This window comes from Phyllobates terribilis, unplaced genomic scaffold (assembly GCF_046119375.1).
Source record: "Phyllobates terribilis strain yellow unplaced genomic scaffold, ASM4611937v1 Scaffold_3__8_contigs__length_932513732, whole genome shotgun sequence".
NCBI classification, from domain to species: domain Eukaryota; kingdom Metazoa; phylum Chordata; class Amphibia; order Anura; family Dendrobatidae; genus Phyllobates; species Phyllobates terribilis.
The window spans coordinates 671,598,540-671,618,872 of record NW_027362763.1 but is presented as its reverse complement, the minus strand read 5'-3'; the positions used below and the strand labels follow the sequence as shown (position 1 = coordinate 671,618,872).

The 20,333-nt window shown below is 44.5% G+C and overlaps 1 protein-coding gene across 1 annotated transcript in view; it reads left to right on the top strand.

Moving 5' to 3' along the window:
• Positions 1 to 13,134, top strand: part of PCARE (photoreceptor cilium actin regulator) — a 39,310-nt gene extending 26,176 nt beyond the window's left edge. Inside the window, exon 2 of the mRNA XM_073673290.1 lies at positions 12,455 to 13,134. Coding sequence (XP_073529391.1) covers positions 12,455 to 12,584 — 130 coding nt within the window. The 3' untranslated portion in view covers positions 12,585 to 13,134. The remainder of the gene's footprint in view (positions 1 to 12,454) is intronic.
• The last annotated feature ends 7,199 nt before the right edge of the window (positions 13,135 to 20,333 follow it).

The following is a 20,333-nucleotide window of genomic DNA, read 5'->3' as shown; positions in this document are numbered from 1 at the left end:
TGAAAAAATTGGCCCGGTCACGAAGACAAAAACAGGCTCTGGTGCAAAGTGGTTAAATGAGAAGGTGTGTCCAAACTTTTGGTCTGTACTGTATATGTAGCGCCCCGAGGGCTCGGCCGCTACAGGGGTATTGCACCTCTGCCAGAGGTGTGATATTCCACTCCCAGGTAAGGATGGAGTGTGGACCAGGGCTCAGTTAGCTGCATGCAGCACACACACCCCATTTCCCAGGGACAGCTCAACGGTGCTCCCACTAGACATAAGTGCAGGCACGACCGACCATGTCCCTGCTGGAGTGGGGAGGGAGGGGTGGAACACCCAGTGCTGTAGGGGCAGATAGGGGTTGGTTCCTGAGTGTAGATAGGAGCTCATTGGTTGCTGGTCACCTGGGCTCATGGCTAGAAGGAGGTATAAAAGGTGGGCACCATCTTAGTTCTGGGTCAGTTCAGCCAGAGGAGAAGACAGGGAGTAGAGGCTCTGTAGGAGCTCTACTCCAGGAGGGCCTAGTGAGAGGCCGAGGAGGAGGTGAAGGGGAGCTGAGATTCTGGCTCATCTCAGCTCCAAGAGAAAGGAACAGAGAGGAACAGAACAGGAACTGCAAGAAGGAGAGACAGAGAAACAGAAGGGCTCAGGAACCAGAAGGTGGAAGGGACCCTAAGAACCCACGAGAATCCAGGGTGAAGGGTCAGGCAGATTAAGGGTATCGGATCCCAAGTTGGTGGAGGAGAAACAACCCTCAGCCAAAGACCGGTCGTCGTGATCATCTATTGGTGCGACACCTCATCAAACCTGCTAGGAAGGCACCATATAGGACAGCGGAGGACGGGGCCCACGTTTAACCGCACAAGTCCGCGGCAGCTAGACAAAAGTGGGTCACTGGTGAGGCAGGCCAGAGAAAGGATTAAAGGGGGTCCTGTGCCATGCTCCTGAGCTGCCTGGGAGTTGACCGAGCCCCACACCTGGTGGACGCAGCGCGGCTCGGGCGGTCACTGCTGACAGAAGTGACCCGGAACAAATGAACTGTGAGTAAAGACCCTGGACTGTAACTTGTCTGTGTGCTCCTTCGCGCCTCCAGCACTATCAGCACCGGGACTCGCACTACCATCACTCCCACCATCCACTACACTGCCCTGGGGCTGCACTCTTCCCGTGGGGAGTCACATCACCTCAGCTGCACCCATCATCAGCCCCAGCGGACTGCCTTGCAGCAGCGGTTCCTAATAACCGCAATCCACGGGTGGCGTAGTCGGACATTATCTCAAGTACGTAGCAGACTACCAATGGCCTGACCACCCTGAGCCGCGGGACCGGGCCGCCACTACTACTACCCCCGTCGTTCCCCTATCGCCCGGATCCGCGTGCCCCACGGCCCAGGGGGCGAGTCATATATATATGCAACATCCGATTTCTTTGTGGGCGAGTTGTATTCAGTTTTTTCAAAATGTTGGTGAATGAACACAGATAGCTTTTAAAGGATTATCCCTCATCCAAAACTGATCAGCTATTTCATCAGATAGGAGTCCCCTATAATTTATGTAATATTCTTATCAAATATATGGAAGCAAAACTTTATCAATAAAGCTTCACTTTTAATGAGACAATATGCTTCTTGAAAACCAGTTATTGTCAACTGGTTCTGAAAAAGACAAAACGTGACAAAAAAATTCTAGAAAAAAAATTGTGACCGGGGACAGCAATATAGGCAGATTTTTTTGGAAATTTTCAGCTGCGTTTTGCAGCACCAGCAAAGTCTATGAGAAAACAGAATTCTTTGTTCGCACATCTTGTATTTTGTGCCTTGGTTGGGTTTTTGGAAAATAGAGCGTGTCACTTCTTTCAGCGTTTTTTTTATCCATAGGAAGTGATGGGTGGTGAAAAAAAGGCATCAAAAATGCACCAAAATTTGCATCAGCGTTTTTTCAGCATTTTTGATGGCAAAATAGAATGGGGTTCTTTTTTTGCAGAACTTTATGTACATGTATAAATAGAGACAGAAGGACAGTGAAAAAAACGCATCAAAAAGCACAAAAACTGCAAGAAAAATACGCAACAAAATTCCCCTGAAGATAAAGTTTTGCTGTAGATTTGTGACGTAAAAAAAAACAACATGTGTGAACATAGCCTAAGTGACAAATGTGACAACTGGAATGTTGATGTGGATACAATATCCAGGTCTTGAAATAAATTATTTAGTTTGTGTCATAGAATCATAGAATGTTAGAGTTGGAAGGGACCTCCAGGGTCATCGTGTCCAACCCCCTGCTCAAAGCAGGATTCACTAAATCATCTCAGACATCTCTGTTTGAAGACGTCCATTGAAGGGGAACTCACCACTTCTCGTGGCCGCCTGTTCCACTCATTGATCACCCTAACTGTCAAAAAGTTTTTTCTAATATCTAATCTGTATCTTTTCCCTTTCACTTTCATCCCATTGCTTCTCATGTTTCCATGTGCAAATGAGAATAAGGATGATCCCTCTACACTGTGACAGCCCTTCAGATATTTGTAGACAGCTATTAAGTCTGCTCTTAGCCTTCTTTTTCCAAGCTAAACATTCCCAGATCCTTTAACCGTTCCTCGTAGGACATTGTTAGCAGTCTACTTTTTTAAAATGTGGTACCTAGAACTGGACACAGTATTCCAGATGAGGTCTGACCAAGGAGGAGTAGAGGAGGATAATTACTTCACGTGATCTAGACTGTATGCTTCTGTTAATACATCCCAGAACTGTGTTTGCCTTTTTTGCTGCTGCATCACACTGTTGACTCATGTACAGTCTGTGATCTATTAGTATACACAAGTCTTTTTCACATGTGCTGTTGCTTAGTTCTATTCCTCCCATTCTGTAGATGTAATTTTTGCTTTTCTTGCCCAGGTGTAGAATCTTGCATTTCTCCCTGTTAAATACCATTCTATTAGTTGCTGTCCATTGTTTAAGCTTATCTAGATCCTTCTGAATCCTTTCTCTGTCTTCTCTAGTATTAGCTGTCCCTTCTAGCTTTGCATCATCTGCCAATTTGATTAGTTTACCTTCAGTTCCCTTATCTAGATCATTTATAAAAATGTTGAACAACTCTGGGGCCAGGACAGAGCCTTGGGGTACCCCACTTGAAACACTCTTCCAATTGGATGTATCTCCCATCTCGTACCGGGGATACATAATTCCTGGATGTCCCAATGGCAAAGGGACCAAGTCAGATAAATGTCTCCTGGTTGTTGGACAGATGCCACAGACATGGTGTAATCTACATCAGATGCAGATTGCAATATTTTGCACACGGGCATTATAACGACCTTCTATGGTGAAAATGGACCTTAAATGCCTCCAACAAACCCTAAATCGCCTGTTTAGAGACAAGCAAATCGATTCAAAGCAAATTAAAATAGCCTTGAATCCTGCAAAAAAAAATTGGATTCTCCTGTCCCGGGTCTCCCAGGCTCTGTTTCCTTCCCTTAGGTCCGCTGCCCTCTGCTGTGCTCCACACACTTATCCCGGGTCTCCGGGCTCCATTTCCTTCCCCCAGGTCCGTTTCCCGTTTTCCGTTTCAAAAAATTTGGATTCTCCGAAGGGGTTAAAAAAATTATTCTCCCCTTTCCTTGCTGCTGTCCTGCGATTATCTCTTCTGTGTATTATTGTTTATACACCTGTCCCTGGTATCCCAGGCTCCATTTCCTTCCCCAGGTCCGTTGTCTTCTGCTGTGATCCGCACACCTGTCCCGGGTCTCCCAGGCTCTGTTTCCTTCCCTTAGGTCCGTTGCCCTCTGTTGTACTCCACACACTTATCCCAGGTCTTCCAGACTCCATTTCCTTCCCCCAGGTCCGTTTCCTTCTGCTGTGCTCCACACACCTGTCATGGGTATCCCAGGCTCTGTTTCCTTCCCCCAGGTCCATTGCCCTCTGCTGTGCTCCACACACTGGTCCCAGGTATCCCAGACTCCATTTCTTTCCACCAGGTCCGTTGCCCTCTGCTGTACACACACCTGTCCCGGGTATCCCAGGCTCCGTTTCCTTCCCCCAGGTCTGTTGCCCTCTGCTGTACACACACCTGTCCCGGGTTTCCCAGGCTCCATTTCCTTCCCCCAGGTCCATTGCCCTCTGCTGTGCTCCACACACTGGTCCCAGGTATCCCAGACTCCATTTTTTTCCACCAGGTCCATTGCCCTCTGCTGTACACACACCTGTCCTGGGTATCCCAGGCTCCTTTTCCTTCCCCAAGGTCTGTTGCCCTCTGCTGTACACCCACCTGTCCCGGGTTTTCCAGGCTCCATTTCCTTACCCCAGGTCCATTGCCCTCTGCTGTGCTCCACACACTGGTCCCAGGTATCCCAGGCTCCATTTCCTTCCCCCACGTCTGTTGCCCTCTGCTGTTCTCCACACACCAGTCCTGGGTATTCTAGGCTCCATTTCCTTCCCCCACGTCTGTTGCCCTCTGCTGTTCTCCACACACCAGTCCTGGGTAATCTAGGCACCGTTTCCTTCCCCCAGGTCTGTTGCCCTCTGCTGTGCGCCACGTCGGGTTTTGCAAGTTACCTGGAGTGGATCAGATGACATCATCTCCTTCACCTATATAAGGTCCATTTAGACACACACCTGTGTCTTGGGATTGAGACTCTACTCCTATGTTTGTTGTGCGCCACCATCTGTGCTGTAACATTTCTCATCTTCTCTGGCTACAATTCTATCACTGAGGATTTGACACAAGGTGTATGGTTCCCTGATGATCCTGGATAATTGTGGAAGAAACGCGTTGGAACCTTATTGATCTCGTCTATATTGCTCTCCCTCTATCACAATTTTTTCTATCATTTTTTTACTTAACCAGTTGAGAAATATTGCAGTATATCAGCTAATAATAGTAGTTTACAGTTACTAGTTTTCAAGAAACACATTTTAGTCTTCTTGTATTTTTGTATATATTTTTTTATATACCGTAGTTTCGTTTTTAACCCCTTCACGTCGCATCCAATTTCTGTTTTTGCCTTTTCGTTTTTTGCTCACCTTCTTCCCAGAGCCATAACTTTTATTTATTTTTCCATCCACATAGAGGTATCAGGGCTTTTTTTTGTTGTGGGAACGAGTTGTACTTTTGAATTACACCATTAATATTACCACCTTGTATACTGGAAAACAGGAAAGAAAATTCCAAGGGGAATGAAATTGTGCAAAAAAAAAAATTCTGACTTGGTTTCTTGGAAATTGTTTTTACGGCGTACATTGTGTAGTAAAAATTACTTCGCAATTTGATTCTGCTCATCAGTACAATTACGGCGATACCCAACATGCCCATTTTTTTTATTATTATTTTAGTGGTAAAAAAAAAATCAGGATTTTCAAGAAAATAAATGTTTTTGGGTTGTGTCGCCATTTTCCAAGCTACGTAACGTTTTCATATTTCCGTTGATGGAGCTGTGTGATGGCTTATTTTTTGTGGTGCGAGATGATTTATTGATGCCATTTTGGAATAGATGTAAAGTTTTGATCGCTTGTTACCGCATTTTTTGTGGTATTGCAGCAACCCAAAAAAACGTAATTTTGACGTTCTTGAATTTTTTTTGTTTGCAGTGTTTACCAATCGGGTTAATTATTTTTATATTTTGACAGATCGGACTTTTCTGAACACAGCAATACCACAAATGTGTAAAAGTGGGGCGATTTGATCATTTATGTTTTTTTTTTTTAAAAAAAAAAATCATATTTTTACATTTTTTTTTTTTTTTTTTTACTGTACGTTAGTCCCCTTAGGGGACGTCAAGCTGTGATTGTCTGATTCCTTGCGTTATATACCGCAATACCTCAGTATTGCTGCAAATAGAGAAAACCATGGTCTTCTTTGATGCCCGGCCACAGATTTCAAAGGAGCTCAGTAATGAAAAGCGCAGGGGGTCTTCAACAGACGCCCAGCAGTCATATCAATACACCGACCCGCGATCAAGCTGATAAGGGCATAGAATGGTGCACTGTCAGAGTTTGACTGCGGCATTTAAAAGGTTAACAATCGAGGGCGACGCTTCATGCCACCTGCGATTGTTAGAGGCAGGTCCTGGCTGTAACGCACAGCCATCACCTGACGAGCATAGGGTCGGCTCACCCCCTGAGCCCGCTCCTTACACTCACTTGTACCGTGCATGTGCGGCGGATTTCGTGAAGGGAATATATCGGCTTTCCCATCTTCTTTCTCCAGGAGTGCACCGCTGCCTTCTGGCCTCCTGCTTGATGAGGGGTGCTCTCCTGATGACTGACAGTTCAGACCACCGGCATGGCTACATGGCAATCCTGAACTGTGCGCTCCGCCGTGCTGCAGCTAGTAGCAGCCATTCCTCTGCAGTATTGGAGGAGCGCAGGGACGCTAAACCTGTCCGAGGGATCCGAGCAGCTTCAGAGCAGTGCTGGGAAGCTCTATAGAAATCAGCTTGTAAGCGCTGCGCTCCTTGTTGAGGAGACCAGCCACCTCTGAGAAACTGCAGGGGTGGCCAGTACCCTAGACAAGAAGAAGTAACTCATAAAATGTAAAATCCCTCCGTCCTGGGAAACTTTTTAATGAAAGGTAAATTACAAAGTTGCTTGTTTTTATAATAAGATGATGAGAGAACCCCTTTAACTGTCTCATAAGAGAAGTTTTATTGATACAGTTTTGCTGTTATGTAGCATCCATGAGACAGATGAAAAGAGGGAAGAGATCAGTGCTGGCGAAAAGAAGTGAGAAGCGCACAGTATCTCTTGAAACTGTTTATATATAATGGCCTTCTGTCCCACATTGTCCAAGATAGGAGAGATCACCTGCACTCCTGGCCGAGCAGTGTCCTATAAAAGGCTGAATCATCCAGGGAGATGTGCGCAGATACGTTTAATTTGCTCCTGTTGATTTCAATGGCAGCTGTATAAGCAGATCACAGTGAGCTCCCTCTAGTGGTGGCTGAAAACAGACAGAATTTTATCATTTAAAGGGGTTGTCTGGAACTTTAACATTGATGGTCTAATACTTAGGATAGGTCATCAATGTCTGATCAGTGGGGTGCGACACTTGGCACCCCCCGCTGACCAGCTGTTATCTGTGCTTGCGGCATCCAGAACTGCTCAACTACGGAACTGCACCGCTCTGTCGACGGAATAGTGTCCGCGGCCGGGAAATGCACGTCCTATTGATTTAAATAGGTGGCGGAGGTGCAGTAAAAAGTCTATAATAAAATAAAAAAAACATACCATAGTCGCTTTACTAGTAGCTCACTGATCCTGTTCTGACCATTGTCGGGTCCCCCGATACTCTCTGCTTCTTACTCCAGATGTGACTGCTGCAGCCAATCACTGGCTGCCTAATTAGTGAACCCTTCTATTTCTATGGATTTGGTTGGGGAGAGAAATGGTCGGGAATTCTATTGGCTTGAATATGGGATATGGCCCGTACTTGAGAGTGGAGATAGATATAAAAAAAACGTTGGCACAGCACAAAATGTGCTATTTTTCGTGCATCTACTTTAGGGACTCTCTGGTTGCCACGTTTTAGTAAATACTTGTTTATGGGGACACTTAAGAACTGGGATCACTCTTGCTCTTTTCTACTCATGCACAGTTTTTGCTTGCGCCTGGATGTTGCTATTGGCCTACCTGCTAGAATTTAAAGGGTTTGTCCAGGATTTCAATAACATAGCTCAGAAACGATTATCTCTTCTGTGTATTATTGTTTATACACCTGTCCCTGGTATCCCAGGCTCCATTTCCTTCCCCAGGTCCGTTGTCTTCTGCTGTGATCCGCACACCTGTCCTGGGTCTCCCAGGCTCTGTTTCCTTCCCTTAGGTCCGTTGCCCTCTGTTGTACTCCACACACTTATCCCGGGTCTTCCAGACTCCATTTCCTTCCCCCAGGTCCGTTTCCTTCTGCTGTGCTCCACACACCTGTCATGGGTATCCCAGGCTCTGTTTCCTTCCCCCAGGTCCATTGCCCTCTGCTGTGCTCCACACACTGGTCCCAGGTATCCCAGACTCCATTTCTTTCCACCAGGTCCGTTGCTGTTGCTGTGTACATGATGCGGAAATTTCCGCTGAGGATTACCATTGCGGAAAAAAAACGCAGCATGACCATTGGTTGCGCGATTCCGCTGCAAATTCGCACCCATTGACTTGAATTGAACCGCAGCAAATCCACAGGTATAATATCTATACCTGCGGATTTGCTGCATTTCAATTAAAGCCAATAGCCCCGAATTTGCGGCGGAAACGCGGTGCGGGTGGTACCTGGGTCAGGAGAGGAGGACTACTACTCCTCTTATCTGACCGCCGCTCCCGCTGATAGCAGCGAGAGTGGGTCGGCTGGGGGGAGCAGTAGTCTGCTCTGCCAAGCCAGCGTGCCCGCGGTAGTAAAATCAAAAAAAAAAAAAAAGTAAAAATTAAAATAAAAAAACACTATACTCACCTGTTCGGCGCTCCCCGGTGTCCTCCTGGTCCCCGGCAAAGTCTTCAGCCCGGCAGCTGGCGGTACACTGCGGGGAGCGCTCTCCCAGCAGTGTACTGCGCTGCCAGGACCTGCGGTCACATGAGCAATCAGCTGAACGCTCATGTGACCTCACCGTTGGAAAATTCAGAAGAATGTTCCCATGGTGGTGAGCTCACTGGGGCTGATCAACTGATCTTCAGCTGATGAAGCCCAGTGACCCCCTGCAGCTTGTATTTTACACTCCTGTCAGTGTACATTGCTATCTTCTACAGCAGTGACATCAGTGATTGCTGATGTCACTACTGTAGAAGTGACCCGGATCGCCGAGGGACAATCGACGTAATCGTGGACTGCGTCGTTGACGGCAGACTGGTGAGGGATATGGTTGTTTTACCTTTTTTTCAGAAGATCGATGGCTTTGCGGACAGCATACAATAAAAAAAAATATTAAAACCATGTGTTTTTTATTTCATTAAAATACTTTATTCTGGCCGTGTCTTTTATTGAAAAAGCGGCGACCACTTTACTACGCAGTTAGCAATGGGGGCGTCTTATAGATGCCCCCCATTACTAACCTGGGCTTCACGTCAGCCGCCAATACAAGGCTGACGTGAACCCCAACCCCATTACCCCACTCACCACCGCTACAGGGCAGTGGGAAGAGCGAAGGCTAAGCGCCAGATTTGGCGCATCTTATGGATGCGCCATTTCTAGGACTGCTGAGGGGTGATATTAAGAGTCGTGAAGGGGGCTAGTATGCATGGCCCCTTCCCTGGCTATTAATATCAGCCCGCAGCTATCTGTCTAGCCTTTTCTGGTTAGATTTTATAGGGGGACCCCACGTCAATTTTTTTCTGGGGTCCCACTGTAATCTAACCAGTAAAGGCTAAACAAACAGCTGTGGCCTGATATTAATAGCCAGGGAACATTGTTGACTAATGGCCCCTTCCCCGGCTACTAATATGAGCCCCCAGTGGTCGGCTCTCCCTCTGCTGGTTAAAAAAAATGACACGGGAGCCCACGCCATTTTTTTTTTTTTACATTTTAGGCTCTGTGCCCACAATCCGGACGTAGCAGCGCTTTGGACACATTTTTTGCTGCCTCCAAAACGTTGCATTCTATTGAACGCAGTTAAATCCACATGTGTTCACTGAACCATGCGGATTTACCGCATTCAATACATTCTAGTGGTCAAATTTATGTTGCGGAGACTAGCGACTCCACAAGAGAATTTGACATGCTGCGGTCCTGAAAGACGTGCCGCATGTCAGTGTCCACGGGTGATTCGCAGCCTCTGATGCACGCATAGGTAACATGGGATTTCTAGAGATCCCATCCACTATGCTGTAACATCTGGACGCTGCAGGTTTGACGCTGTATAAACATGCAGCGTCAAACCTGCAGAGGCTCCTGATCGTGGCCACGTACCCAAACTCACCCGCAGCATGTCAATTTCTCTAGCGGACACTCTAGGCTCCGCTGCAGATTTTGACTGATTGAAGTGTCATTATATGCGGTGGATTCACATGTACCGACAACAAAAGTGCGGCATTAGAACACTGCATTTTGGACGCTGCAAAAATACGCTGTGTCCAAAGCGCTGCTGAGTCCTGATCGGGGACGTAGCAGCTAATCAAACAGCTGTGAGCTGTTAATAATGGCCAGGGACCATGTTTGCAAATGGCACCTTCCCCTGCTAAAAATACCAGCTCACAGCTGTTGCATAAATCACATGAATGGAAATGCTAATGACATTGGGCGAATGGGATCAGCTGACACCCAGCTCTTTTGTTTGGGTATGACAAGGTGTCAATCAGACCCTTTCATCACCAAGCCTAATTAAAGTAAAGTAAAGAGTTAAATAAACACACAGATACAGAGCAAAGACTTTATTTGAAATACAACAAACACATTCTTTAATCATTTAAATTAACCAATATTCTCACCCCAGTTCTGACAGTGATTCAAGGGTTTAAGCAGTGTCCCATCAAATAACTTCATTTAGCTCCAAAATAATTCATTGATGTACAAAAATGCTTCAAAAACAGGTCAAAACCGAGCTTTTTTACCGCAGAGTTTTTCCTGCCACGGAGATGTAGAAACGCTCAGGAAATTTCTACTTCAAATCCTGTTTGTGCGCACATAGCTTAAAGGAGCTTCTTGTCTTGACATCAAATCACTAATATAGTTGAATAAGCTTTGCAGCCCCTTCATTCTCAGGATCTACCGCCACCAATCATAAAGTAATGGCATATCCCAGCGATATATATATATATATATATATATATATATATATATATATATATATATGTAATGGGAATACCTCTTTATCTTCTTACAGGAATGAGAAAAAGTTTTAGGCAGGTGTGGATTAAATGCTGCAAACTAAGAAGCTTTCAAAATAGTTTATTAGTTTATTTTATCAATTAACAAAATTCAAAGTGAATGAACAAAACAGAAATCTAAATCCCATCAGTATCTGGTGGCCGCCTCCGGTGGCCTCCATTATCAGTATCTGGTGACCGCCCGTCACCTCCATCCTCAGTATCTGGTGACTGCCCGTCCCCTCCATCATCAGTATCTGGTGACCGCCCGTCGCCTCCATTATCAGTATCTGGTGACCGCCCATCCCTTCCATCATCAGTATCTGGTGACCGCCCGTCGCCTCCATCATCAGTATCTGGTGACTGCCCGTCGCCTCCATCATCAGTATCTGGTGACCGCCCATCACCTCCATCTTCAGAATCTGGTGACCGCTTGTCGCCTCCATCATCAGTATCTGGTGACCGCCCGTCGTCTCCATCATCAGTATCTGGTGACCGCTTGTCGCCTCCATCATCAGTATCTGGTGACCGCCCATCGCCTCCATCATCAGTATCTGGTGACCAACCGTCGCCTCCATCATCAATATCTGGTGACCGCCTGTCACCTCCATCATCAGTATTTGGTGACCGCCTGTCACCTCCATCATCATTATCTGGTGAACGCCCGTCGCCTCCATCATCGGTATCTGGTGACCGCCTGTCACCTCCATCATCTGATCTGCATAGTTGAGTGGCTTGTCCTTGTTTCCATGTCGATGATACGTTTTCTTTACTGCAATTCTTCCATGAAGATCACCTCTGGTCAGTAGATGGCTGTAGCCGGGTCCCACTGGTTACTCCAGTTCTGAGCTGATGGCACTGCTGGACATCTTCCGATTTCGAAGGGTAGTAAAATGACGTGTTTGTCATCTGCTGCACTAAGTTTCCTTGGCCGACCACTGCGTCTACAGTCCTCAACGTTGCCTATATCTTGGTGTCCTCAATGCTGAGAAATACAGGCAGATATTTACCCATCATGTAACACCATGAGGGAGGCGTCTGATTGGCTCCAAATTTATTCTGCAGCCGGACAACGACCCCCAACATCCAGCCAATGTCAGAACGAGGAGTCTCCGAGGTGATGATCCTGCCCCGTAGCCCTGATTTCACATCATCCCGTCTATCTGGGGTCGCATGAAGAGACAGAAGGATCTGCACAAGCCTCATACACAGAAGATCTGGGGTCAGTTCTCCAAGATGTTTGGCACAACCTCCTGCCGAGATCTTCCATAACTTGTGTACAAGTGACGAGAAGAAGTGATGACGGAAAAGTGCAATCACACCAAATATTGATTTGATTCAGATTTCTCTTTTGTTCATTCACTTTTCATTTTGTCTCTTAATAAAAATAAACTATTGACACTTTTCTTTTTGGAAGCTTCTTACTCTGCAGCATTTTTTCCACACCTGACTAAAACGTTTGCACAGTCCTGTGTGTCATAAACCCTGCATTTTACAAGGCTGGGCTCACATAACTCGTTCTTGTGTTTGTCACTGAGGAGCATTTTCCAGTAATCAGGAAAACATGTTGTGTAAATTTTGCAGCCGCAGGATTATACTGGTCCCAGTATGAGTGTAATAATGCGATTACCGCCATGCGCTTAACATAATAACGTCATCTCTCGTTAGTGTCTCAGCAATAAGCCTCTTTTCTCATTTCAGGGCTGAGGAATTCGCTCGGAAGGACAGCGAGCCTGCGACCAGCCAGGGCTTAACAGATCCCAGAGCAGCCGGCCAGATGTCAGCGCAACCTGAGCTGTGCGTCGTGGGACAGGGACTCGGGAAGGAATGAATGAGCTATCTCAGCCCTCAATGACACCCTCATCTACAAGCTACAATGAGGGCTCTGAAGATGAGGGGTCCTTATGACGTGCTTTATATGGGAGTATTCCTTCTATGATTAGTCTATGTACTTATATGCAGAATTGCACTGGAAAGATGCGCCGTGGTGATAACCTGTGACTGGTGGAACAGACTGCCGTGATGACAGTCAGGCTTCCATTGTCAGAGGCAGGGAATTCATGAAATACCAAACACATGCATGGCAAATGAGGCATCCCAAAACTTGTGTTCTAGGAAAGACCTACAACCCAAAATATGTGTCCCAGCCAAGACCTACAACCCAAAATGTGTGTCCCAGCCAAGACCTACATCCCAAGATGTGTGTCCTAGGCAAGAACTGCAACCCAAAATGTGTGTCCTAGGCAAGACCTACAACCCAAAATGTGTGTCCCAGGCAAGACGTACAACCCAAAATGTGTGTCCTAGGCAAGACCTAAAACCCAAAATGTGTGTCCTAGGCAAGACCTACAACCCAAAATGTGTGTCCCAGGCAAGACCTACAACCCAAAATGTGTGTCCTAGGCAAGACCTACAACCCAAAATGTGTGTCCAGGCAAGACCTACAACCCAAAATGTGTGTCCTAGGCAAGACCTGCAACCCAAAATGTGTGTCCCAGGCAAGACCTACAACCCAAAATGTGTGTTCAAGGCAAGACCTACAACCCAAAATGTGTGTCCCAGGCAAGAATTGTAACCCAAAATGTGTGTCCCAGGCAAGACCTACAACCCAAAATGTGTGTCCCAGGCAAGACCTACAACCCATAATATGTGTCCCAGCCAAGACCTACATCCCAAAATGTGTGTCCCAGGCAAGACCTACAACCCAAAATGTGTGTCCCAGTCAAGACCTACAACCCAAAATGTGTGTCCCAGCCAAGACCTACATCCCAAGATGTGTGTCCTAGGCAAGAATTGCAACCCAAAATGTGTGTCCTAGGCAAGATCTACAACCCAAAATGTGTGTCCCAGGCAAGACCTACCACCCAAAATGTGTGTCCCAGGCAAGAATTGTAACCCAAAATGTGTGTCCCAGGCAAGAACTGCAACCCAAGATGTGTGTCCCAGCCAAGACCTACAACCCAAAATGTGTGTCCCAGGCAAGACCTACATCCCAAAATGTGTGTCCTAGGCAAGACCTACAACCCAAAATGTGTGTCCCAGGCAAGACGTACAACCCAAAATGTGTGTCCTAGGCAAGACCTACAACCCAAAATGTGTGTCCCAGGCAAGACGTACAACCCAAAATGTGTGTCCTAGGCAAGACCTACAACCCAAAATGTGTGTCCCAGGCAAGACGTACAACCCAAAATGTGTGTCCTAGGCAAGACCTACAACCCAAAATGTGTGTCCCAGGCAAGACGTACAACCCAAAATGTGTGTCCCACCCAAGACCTACAACCCAAAATGTGTGTCCTAGGCAAGACCTACAACCCAAAATGTGTGTCCCAGGCAAGACCTACAACCCAAAATGTGTGTCCCAGGCAAGACCTACAACCCAAAATGTGTGTCCTAGGCAAGACCTACCACCCAAAATGTTTGTCCAGATAAGATGCTCAACCCAAAATGTGTGTCCTAGGCAAGACCTACAACCCAAAATGTGTGTCCTAGGCAAGACCTACAACCCAAAATGTGTGTCCTAGGCAAGACCTACCACCCAAAATATTTGTCCAGTTAAGATGTTCCACCCAAAATGTGTGTGTCTGGCAACTTGGATTACAAGATGAAGCATGAAAAGCACACATCAGACAGATCCTGCGACCCAAAACGTGTGCCAGGTAACGTGTGCAACCTACAAGTTTCAGTTCAACTTTTTTCATTGATGGCAAATCATTGGTTGCATTTTCCTTGGCACACACTTTATGGGTTGCAAGAGTTTCAAGACTTCTCACAGCTGAGGGTTTGTTACAGTTATATCCAGTCTAGACTACAGAACATCTAAACTAGGTCGTACCTATCAGTGTTCCTAGTATTCCTGATTCTGCCCAGTGACCCTGTGAAACAACTACAGATCCCAAATGGACACATCCAGATGTCGGCTTTTCTATTTACCCTCTGTCACATAGGATAGTCTTATTATAATTAGGCCCAATTCACATGTCTGAGTTTCACATGCTGGTTTTATCCGTTTCTTTTGCAGATAGAACATGTACCCATTTTGGTCTCTGAACCTTTTAACAAGCCTCCTTTTGGGGGAACCAGTGGTCTGATTCTGAGACAATAATTTTGATTGTTGCAAGTTGCAACAATGTATCCAGTCCAAACAGCCTGAATTCCAGACTGATACTCTTTACCTTCAATGATACATTGTAGCAAGCTGTATGTATATATTTACGCTGAGGATGTGTTTAGATTAGATATATTTGTAATAACCCTCAGCTGTGACAAGTATCTGATCTGTTTCGGGTTTTCAGCTTGTGGATGTAACAAGAATGTTCTAATTCACGGAAATCAAGCAGAGACTTTTTTATCACTACGTTCCCGGAGTCGTACATCTTGTACTTTGTAGCCGACATAGACATATGTGGGCGATTAAGGTGATATCGCATCTATATGGTTATTTTTATGTTTTACTACGTTTACAAAATGAAAAAAATAAATAATTTTAAATAAAAAAAAAATGGGTGTTGCTGAATTCCAAGACTCAGAATATTTGTATTATATTATTAACATGGACCGTGCGGACGTTCTTTCTTTTTTTTTTTATATATATATATATATATATATATATATATATATATATATATATAAAAAAAAACAGGAGAACCACTAGGGTAACCTTCGACCACCATTCTACATACAGAACTGTGAACCTTTATCATCCTGAGTGAAATTTTGCTTTGCTACATTCACATCTGGAGCTGCATTCATAATTCTGTAACCTAGTATTGGGATGGTATAACCATTGTGCCCTACATCTTTAAAACATTTTTGGTAAAAAATAAATATATATATATATATATATATATATATATATATATATACATGCTAAATATATACTAAAATCTTTATTTAAAAAAGTTAAAAATAGCTTGCAATTTTCACACTGTGGTTATTTTACATTGATACTTCCTGTCCTTTCAGGAAGAGGTTTCAGCGGACTCATTATCATCAGAGGAAGGATTACACCTCTATACACAACTGATATCACAGGATCCACCAATCATAATAGGTGATGTCACAGCTCACCTCCTCCTCCCTTTTCACATGCTCAATAGATGCTTCAATGCAAATGCTACTGTCAGAATTTGTTAATTGCTGGTAATGTACGTGTGAATTTCCTGAAACAAAATTAAGTTAGAGACTAAAAAGGCCCCAGTGGCCAAAGTGAGAATTACAAGATTTTTATTTTTTTATTACAAATGGTGATATGAAAAATAAAAAAAGAAATCAACCAAAAAAATAACCATTTTCTGATGACAAATTCCTTTTAGGTTATGTTCCCACTGTGAGTTGTTGGAGACTTTTTTGATGCTGCGTATATGTGCAAAAAAGGCAGCGTCTTACATTTCCAGCAAAGTGGATGGGATTTACAGAGATCTCCTGCCCACTGGGCTTTTTTTTTAACCCTGTGTAAACTGATCTGCGGTGCATGATTAAAATCCACAGCATGTCAATGTCTCTTGTGGGTACGCTAAGATTTGTGCAGATTTTCTCCATAGAATTGCATTAGATGCAGAAAATCCACTGGTAAAAAATTCACGTATTCTGCACATGACGGTATCAATATAGTTTCGGCAAGGCGAAATAACAGGAAGTGTCAAAAACAAAGCAGCTTTACTCAAAACATGATGAACCTAAAAGAGAAAAAAAGCCTGATAACAATGCACATAAAAAAGAAATGCAAGTAACCTAATTGCTGCAGAAAATCTGCAATACTAAAAACTCACCAAATACTCATCGTGGGAACGTAGCCTTGAAGTACAGACCCTTATCCTAGGTGGCAGCGGGGCTGCAGAATTGTGAATGCAGCTCTGACTGTGACTGGAGCATTAGACTGAATCAGTTACAGTAACTTTCATTTTATTTTTTTTATATGTATAAATTAATAGTACAGGTGAAACTTAGTAATATATCTTATGAGACAAATCTGCTTCTTTCTCCTCCGGGACTCAACTCCTGGATAAAATCTGACTTTTACCCATAAATTGAGAATGAAGGATCCGTCCAGGAGGAGAAAGAAGCCGATCTCTCCGATAAAATCTGTGTATTATTGATTTATGAAATAAAAATTAAAACGACAGTGACTCTTAAAACACATTTACAAAATCCAAAGTCGAGTTGTTTGCAGAACTTCATCAAACACCTCAGCTGCTGCAGAACCTCATAATACACCTCAGCTGCTGCAGAACTTCATAATACACCTCAGTTGCTGCAGAACTTCATCAAACACCTCAGCTGCTGCAGAACCTCACAATACACCTCAGCTGCTGCAGAACATTATAATACACCTCAGCTGCTGCAGAACCTCATAATACACCTCAGCTGCTGCAGAATCTAATATAAATGAGACGATGCAGTATATCAGCTAGTGATTGACGTATCACATTCCCTCCTCAATAAGGTTCTGCAGCAGCTGAGGTGTATAATGTGGTTCTGCAGCAGCTGAGTTGTGTATTATGAGATTCTGCAGCAGCTGAGTTGTGTATTATGAGGTTTTGCAGCAGCTGCGGTGTATTATGAGGTTCTGCAGCAGCTGGGATTTTCTATAGGCAGTAAAGCGCCCATCTGTACAGAAGTCACTGGGAGCTGCGGGTACAGCACAGGCCTCGGACTCCTCATTCCAGTAGGGAGCGTATACTCCCCGCAGCTTGTCACTGTATACGGCAGACTGTAGCAGAGGATATAGGAGCATTAGTCATCAGCAGGGTGGGGTGTAATTATATTCACAGCGCGGTGGCAGCTCTCCGCTCTATTAATAGTCAGCTCTGCTTTGTATAAGGACAGATGCATTATTATTTCCCATGAAGACCCCAGTGAGGATACAGTGGGTGTAAAAATCTGGGGTCCCAAAATAACACGGTGCAAATGTAACATTGAAGAAATGATGCAGCCGGCATAGGGACGGCTGCTATCTGCCCTGACTCTCCCCATACATCTGCACACTCCATCAGCTCGCCCCCTGCTGGACACTGTCAGGAAACACATCAATGATAACAGGAGCAGAATGGCTCTCACCTATTCTTATGCTATTGTTTTTTTTTTTTAGGAGATCCAAAATGACGAGCTTTTAGTGGAAACTGCTTCAGGAAACGCTCCTTCTTCTAGGAAGTTTTTTGAGGACTTTTTCATTTTCTGAAGAGGTTTTCAAGCGTTTTATGATTTGCACGCCCAGAGTTTTCTAAGATGTTTTGAAGAAGAAACTGAAAAAAAGTTTCCAAATCCTACTGATAAACTCAAAGCCATAAAAACCTGGAGTTTCTGCTTAATCTTTACTACGACAAACTAAGCAAAAAAGACTCAATGAGCTTTTGTGAGTTTTCGATGTTGCAGATTTTCTGCACCCATTAAGTAAAATAAGTTATTTGCATTTTTTTGTAAATGGGCAGCGTAAAAAAACTCATTGTGGGAATGGAGCCTTATAGTTATTACCTGCAGTCACCAAAAGCTCGCTCCTGTCAAAACCAAGTAGGGGACATAAACCTATTAAGAGCGATCTGGGCCCTTGTGCAATAATGGGCCCCTGGTGGGAGCCATGATCTTTCCATCTAACCCTGCTGTTTTTTTATGGAGTTTATGCTCATTGACTTCATATCAGGGGCAGAAAAAACATTGGGGAAACCACACAGGGGGCCAAGAGCTAAAGGGGCCACTACCAGCTGCAAAGCAGGAGGGACTGTGCATTATGAGGAGCTATTGGGCTGAAAAGGTCCCGTATACTGTTCTTGCCCAGTCTGTTTCCGCCTTTTTTATTTCTTAGTTTAGTCATTGTAACATTAAAATGTTTTGCAACTTTCCTCACAATGTGAATTTAAGCATAGCTGATCCCCCATACAGATACTTCCGACAGCTGAGGTTTTGCTACAGTTACATCCAGTGTATAGATTCCTTTATGCACTGAACACATCAGTAACATATTTCTCCTGCCTGATAGTTTGTTACAATGTTACAATTACTTCAGCTCACATGGGATTGTCTACACTGGATACATCTGTAACAAGATCTCCACTGGGGGAAGTTTGGGGTCTGTAATGGATTTGGGTCTTTTGAGCAGAGATGATGATGTACCATATAAAGTTATATTGTGGCACCGTGTTAGCCAGAAAAATCGATGTAAATACTTGTATGCCAAAAATGACAAAAGTATTCTTGGGGTGATACCTTTATTGGCTAACCAGAAAATCTATATATATGCAAGCTTTCAGAGCACAGAGGCTCCTTCTTCAGGCAGGATTACAAATGAATTCATAAGACAAAAGGCACAGCATCTGAGAGATGTTACAATAAGACATTTGTTCATGAGGTGTAAGTTGTGATACCTCCTACAGATAAACCAGCAGACAAAGGAGGAGCTGTAGTCATTCTGAACATGTCAGATTACATCCAAGAAGCACACAGACAACTCTTGGATATAAAATACTACACTCCACTTCAGGAAGATCCCACCAAAAAATACACAGAGGAACTAACACATATCATCAATGGGTTTGATTCTACTTCATCCTCACTACTGGAACTAATACCAGACAATCCCCAAACAGGTACCTTCTACATGTTACCTAAAATACATAAAGGAGGTAATCCTGACAGGCCAATCATTTCTGGCATTGGGACATTAACGGAAAATATCTCAGGCTGGGTGGAGAACATTCTGAAACCCCTGGTGAGACGCACACCCAGCTATATCCAGGACCCCACGGATAGCCTCTGCAAACTGTCAGCTCTTGGCCCACTTCCGGAGGACACAATACTAGCCACCATGGATGTAGAGTCTCTCTACTCCAACATTCCTCATGAGGATGGGATTGTAGCAAGCAAACATTTCCTACAAAAAAACAATCTGGCTACAGAACCAACTCTGCAATTCATCAGGTTTGTGCTCCATCACAATTATTTCTCCTTTGGGAACAATTTATACCAACAATGTATCGACAGCAAAATGTCCCCACAATATGCTAACCTATTTATGGCTAAACTACAGGAGGAGTTTTTGTCATCTTGCTCTATTAAACCTCTAGCATACTTCCGCTACATTGATGATCTGCTAATAATCTGGACAGGCTCAAAAGATGATCTGCTGACCTTCCACGATAACTTCAACAGGTTCCACCCAACCATCAAGCTCACCCTCAACTTCTCAAAATCCCAAATACATTTTCTGGACATGACCATATACATCAAAGACAACACCATACAGACATCAATTTACCATAAGCCCACAGGACGTCCAGCATATCTTAGATGGAACAGCTTTCATCCAGAGCTACAGGAATCCCAAGAAGTAGCCTCCTGGATTACAGACAAAGGGAGGACAACAACAGGCGCCTCTTGTGGTCACATACAACCCCCACATGAACATCCTAAGGAAAATTGGTGCTGATCTCCAACCCATATTCCACAGAGACCACAAACTGAAAGAAATATTCCCAGAACTACCACTTCTCTCCTACAAACAGCCCCCTAACTTAAGGAATCTCCTTGTCAGAAGTGTCCTCTGATCACCATCAGTGACGGGCACATTCCCATGTAAAAACAAAAAATG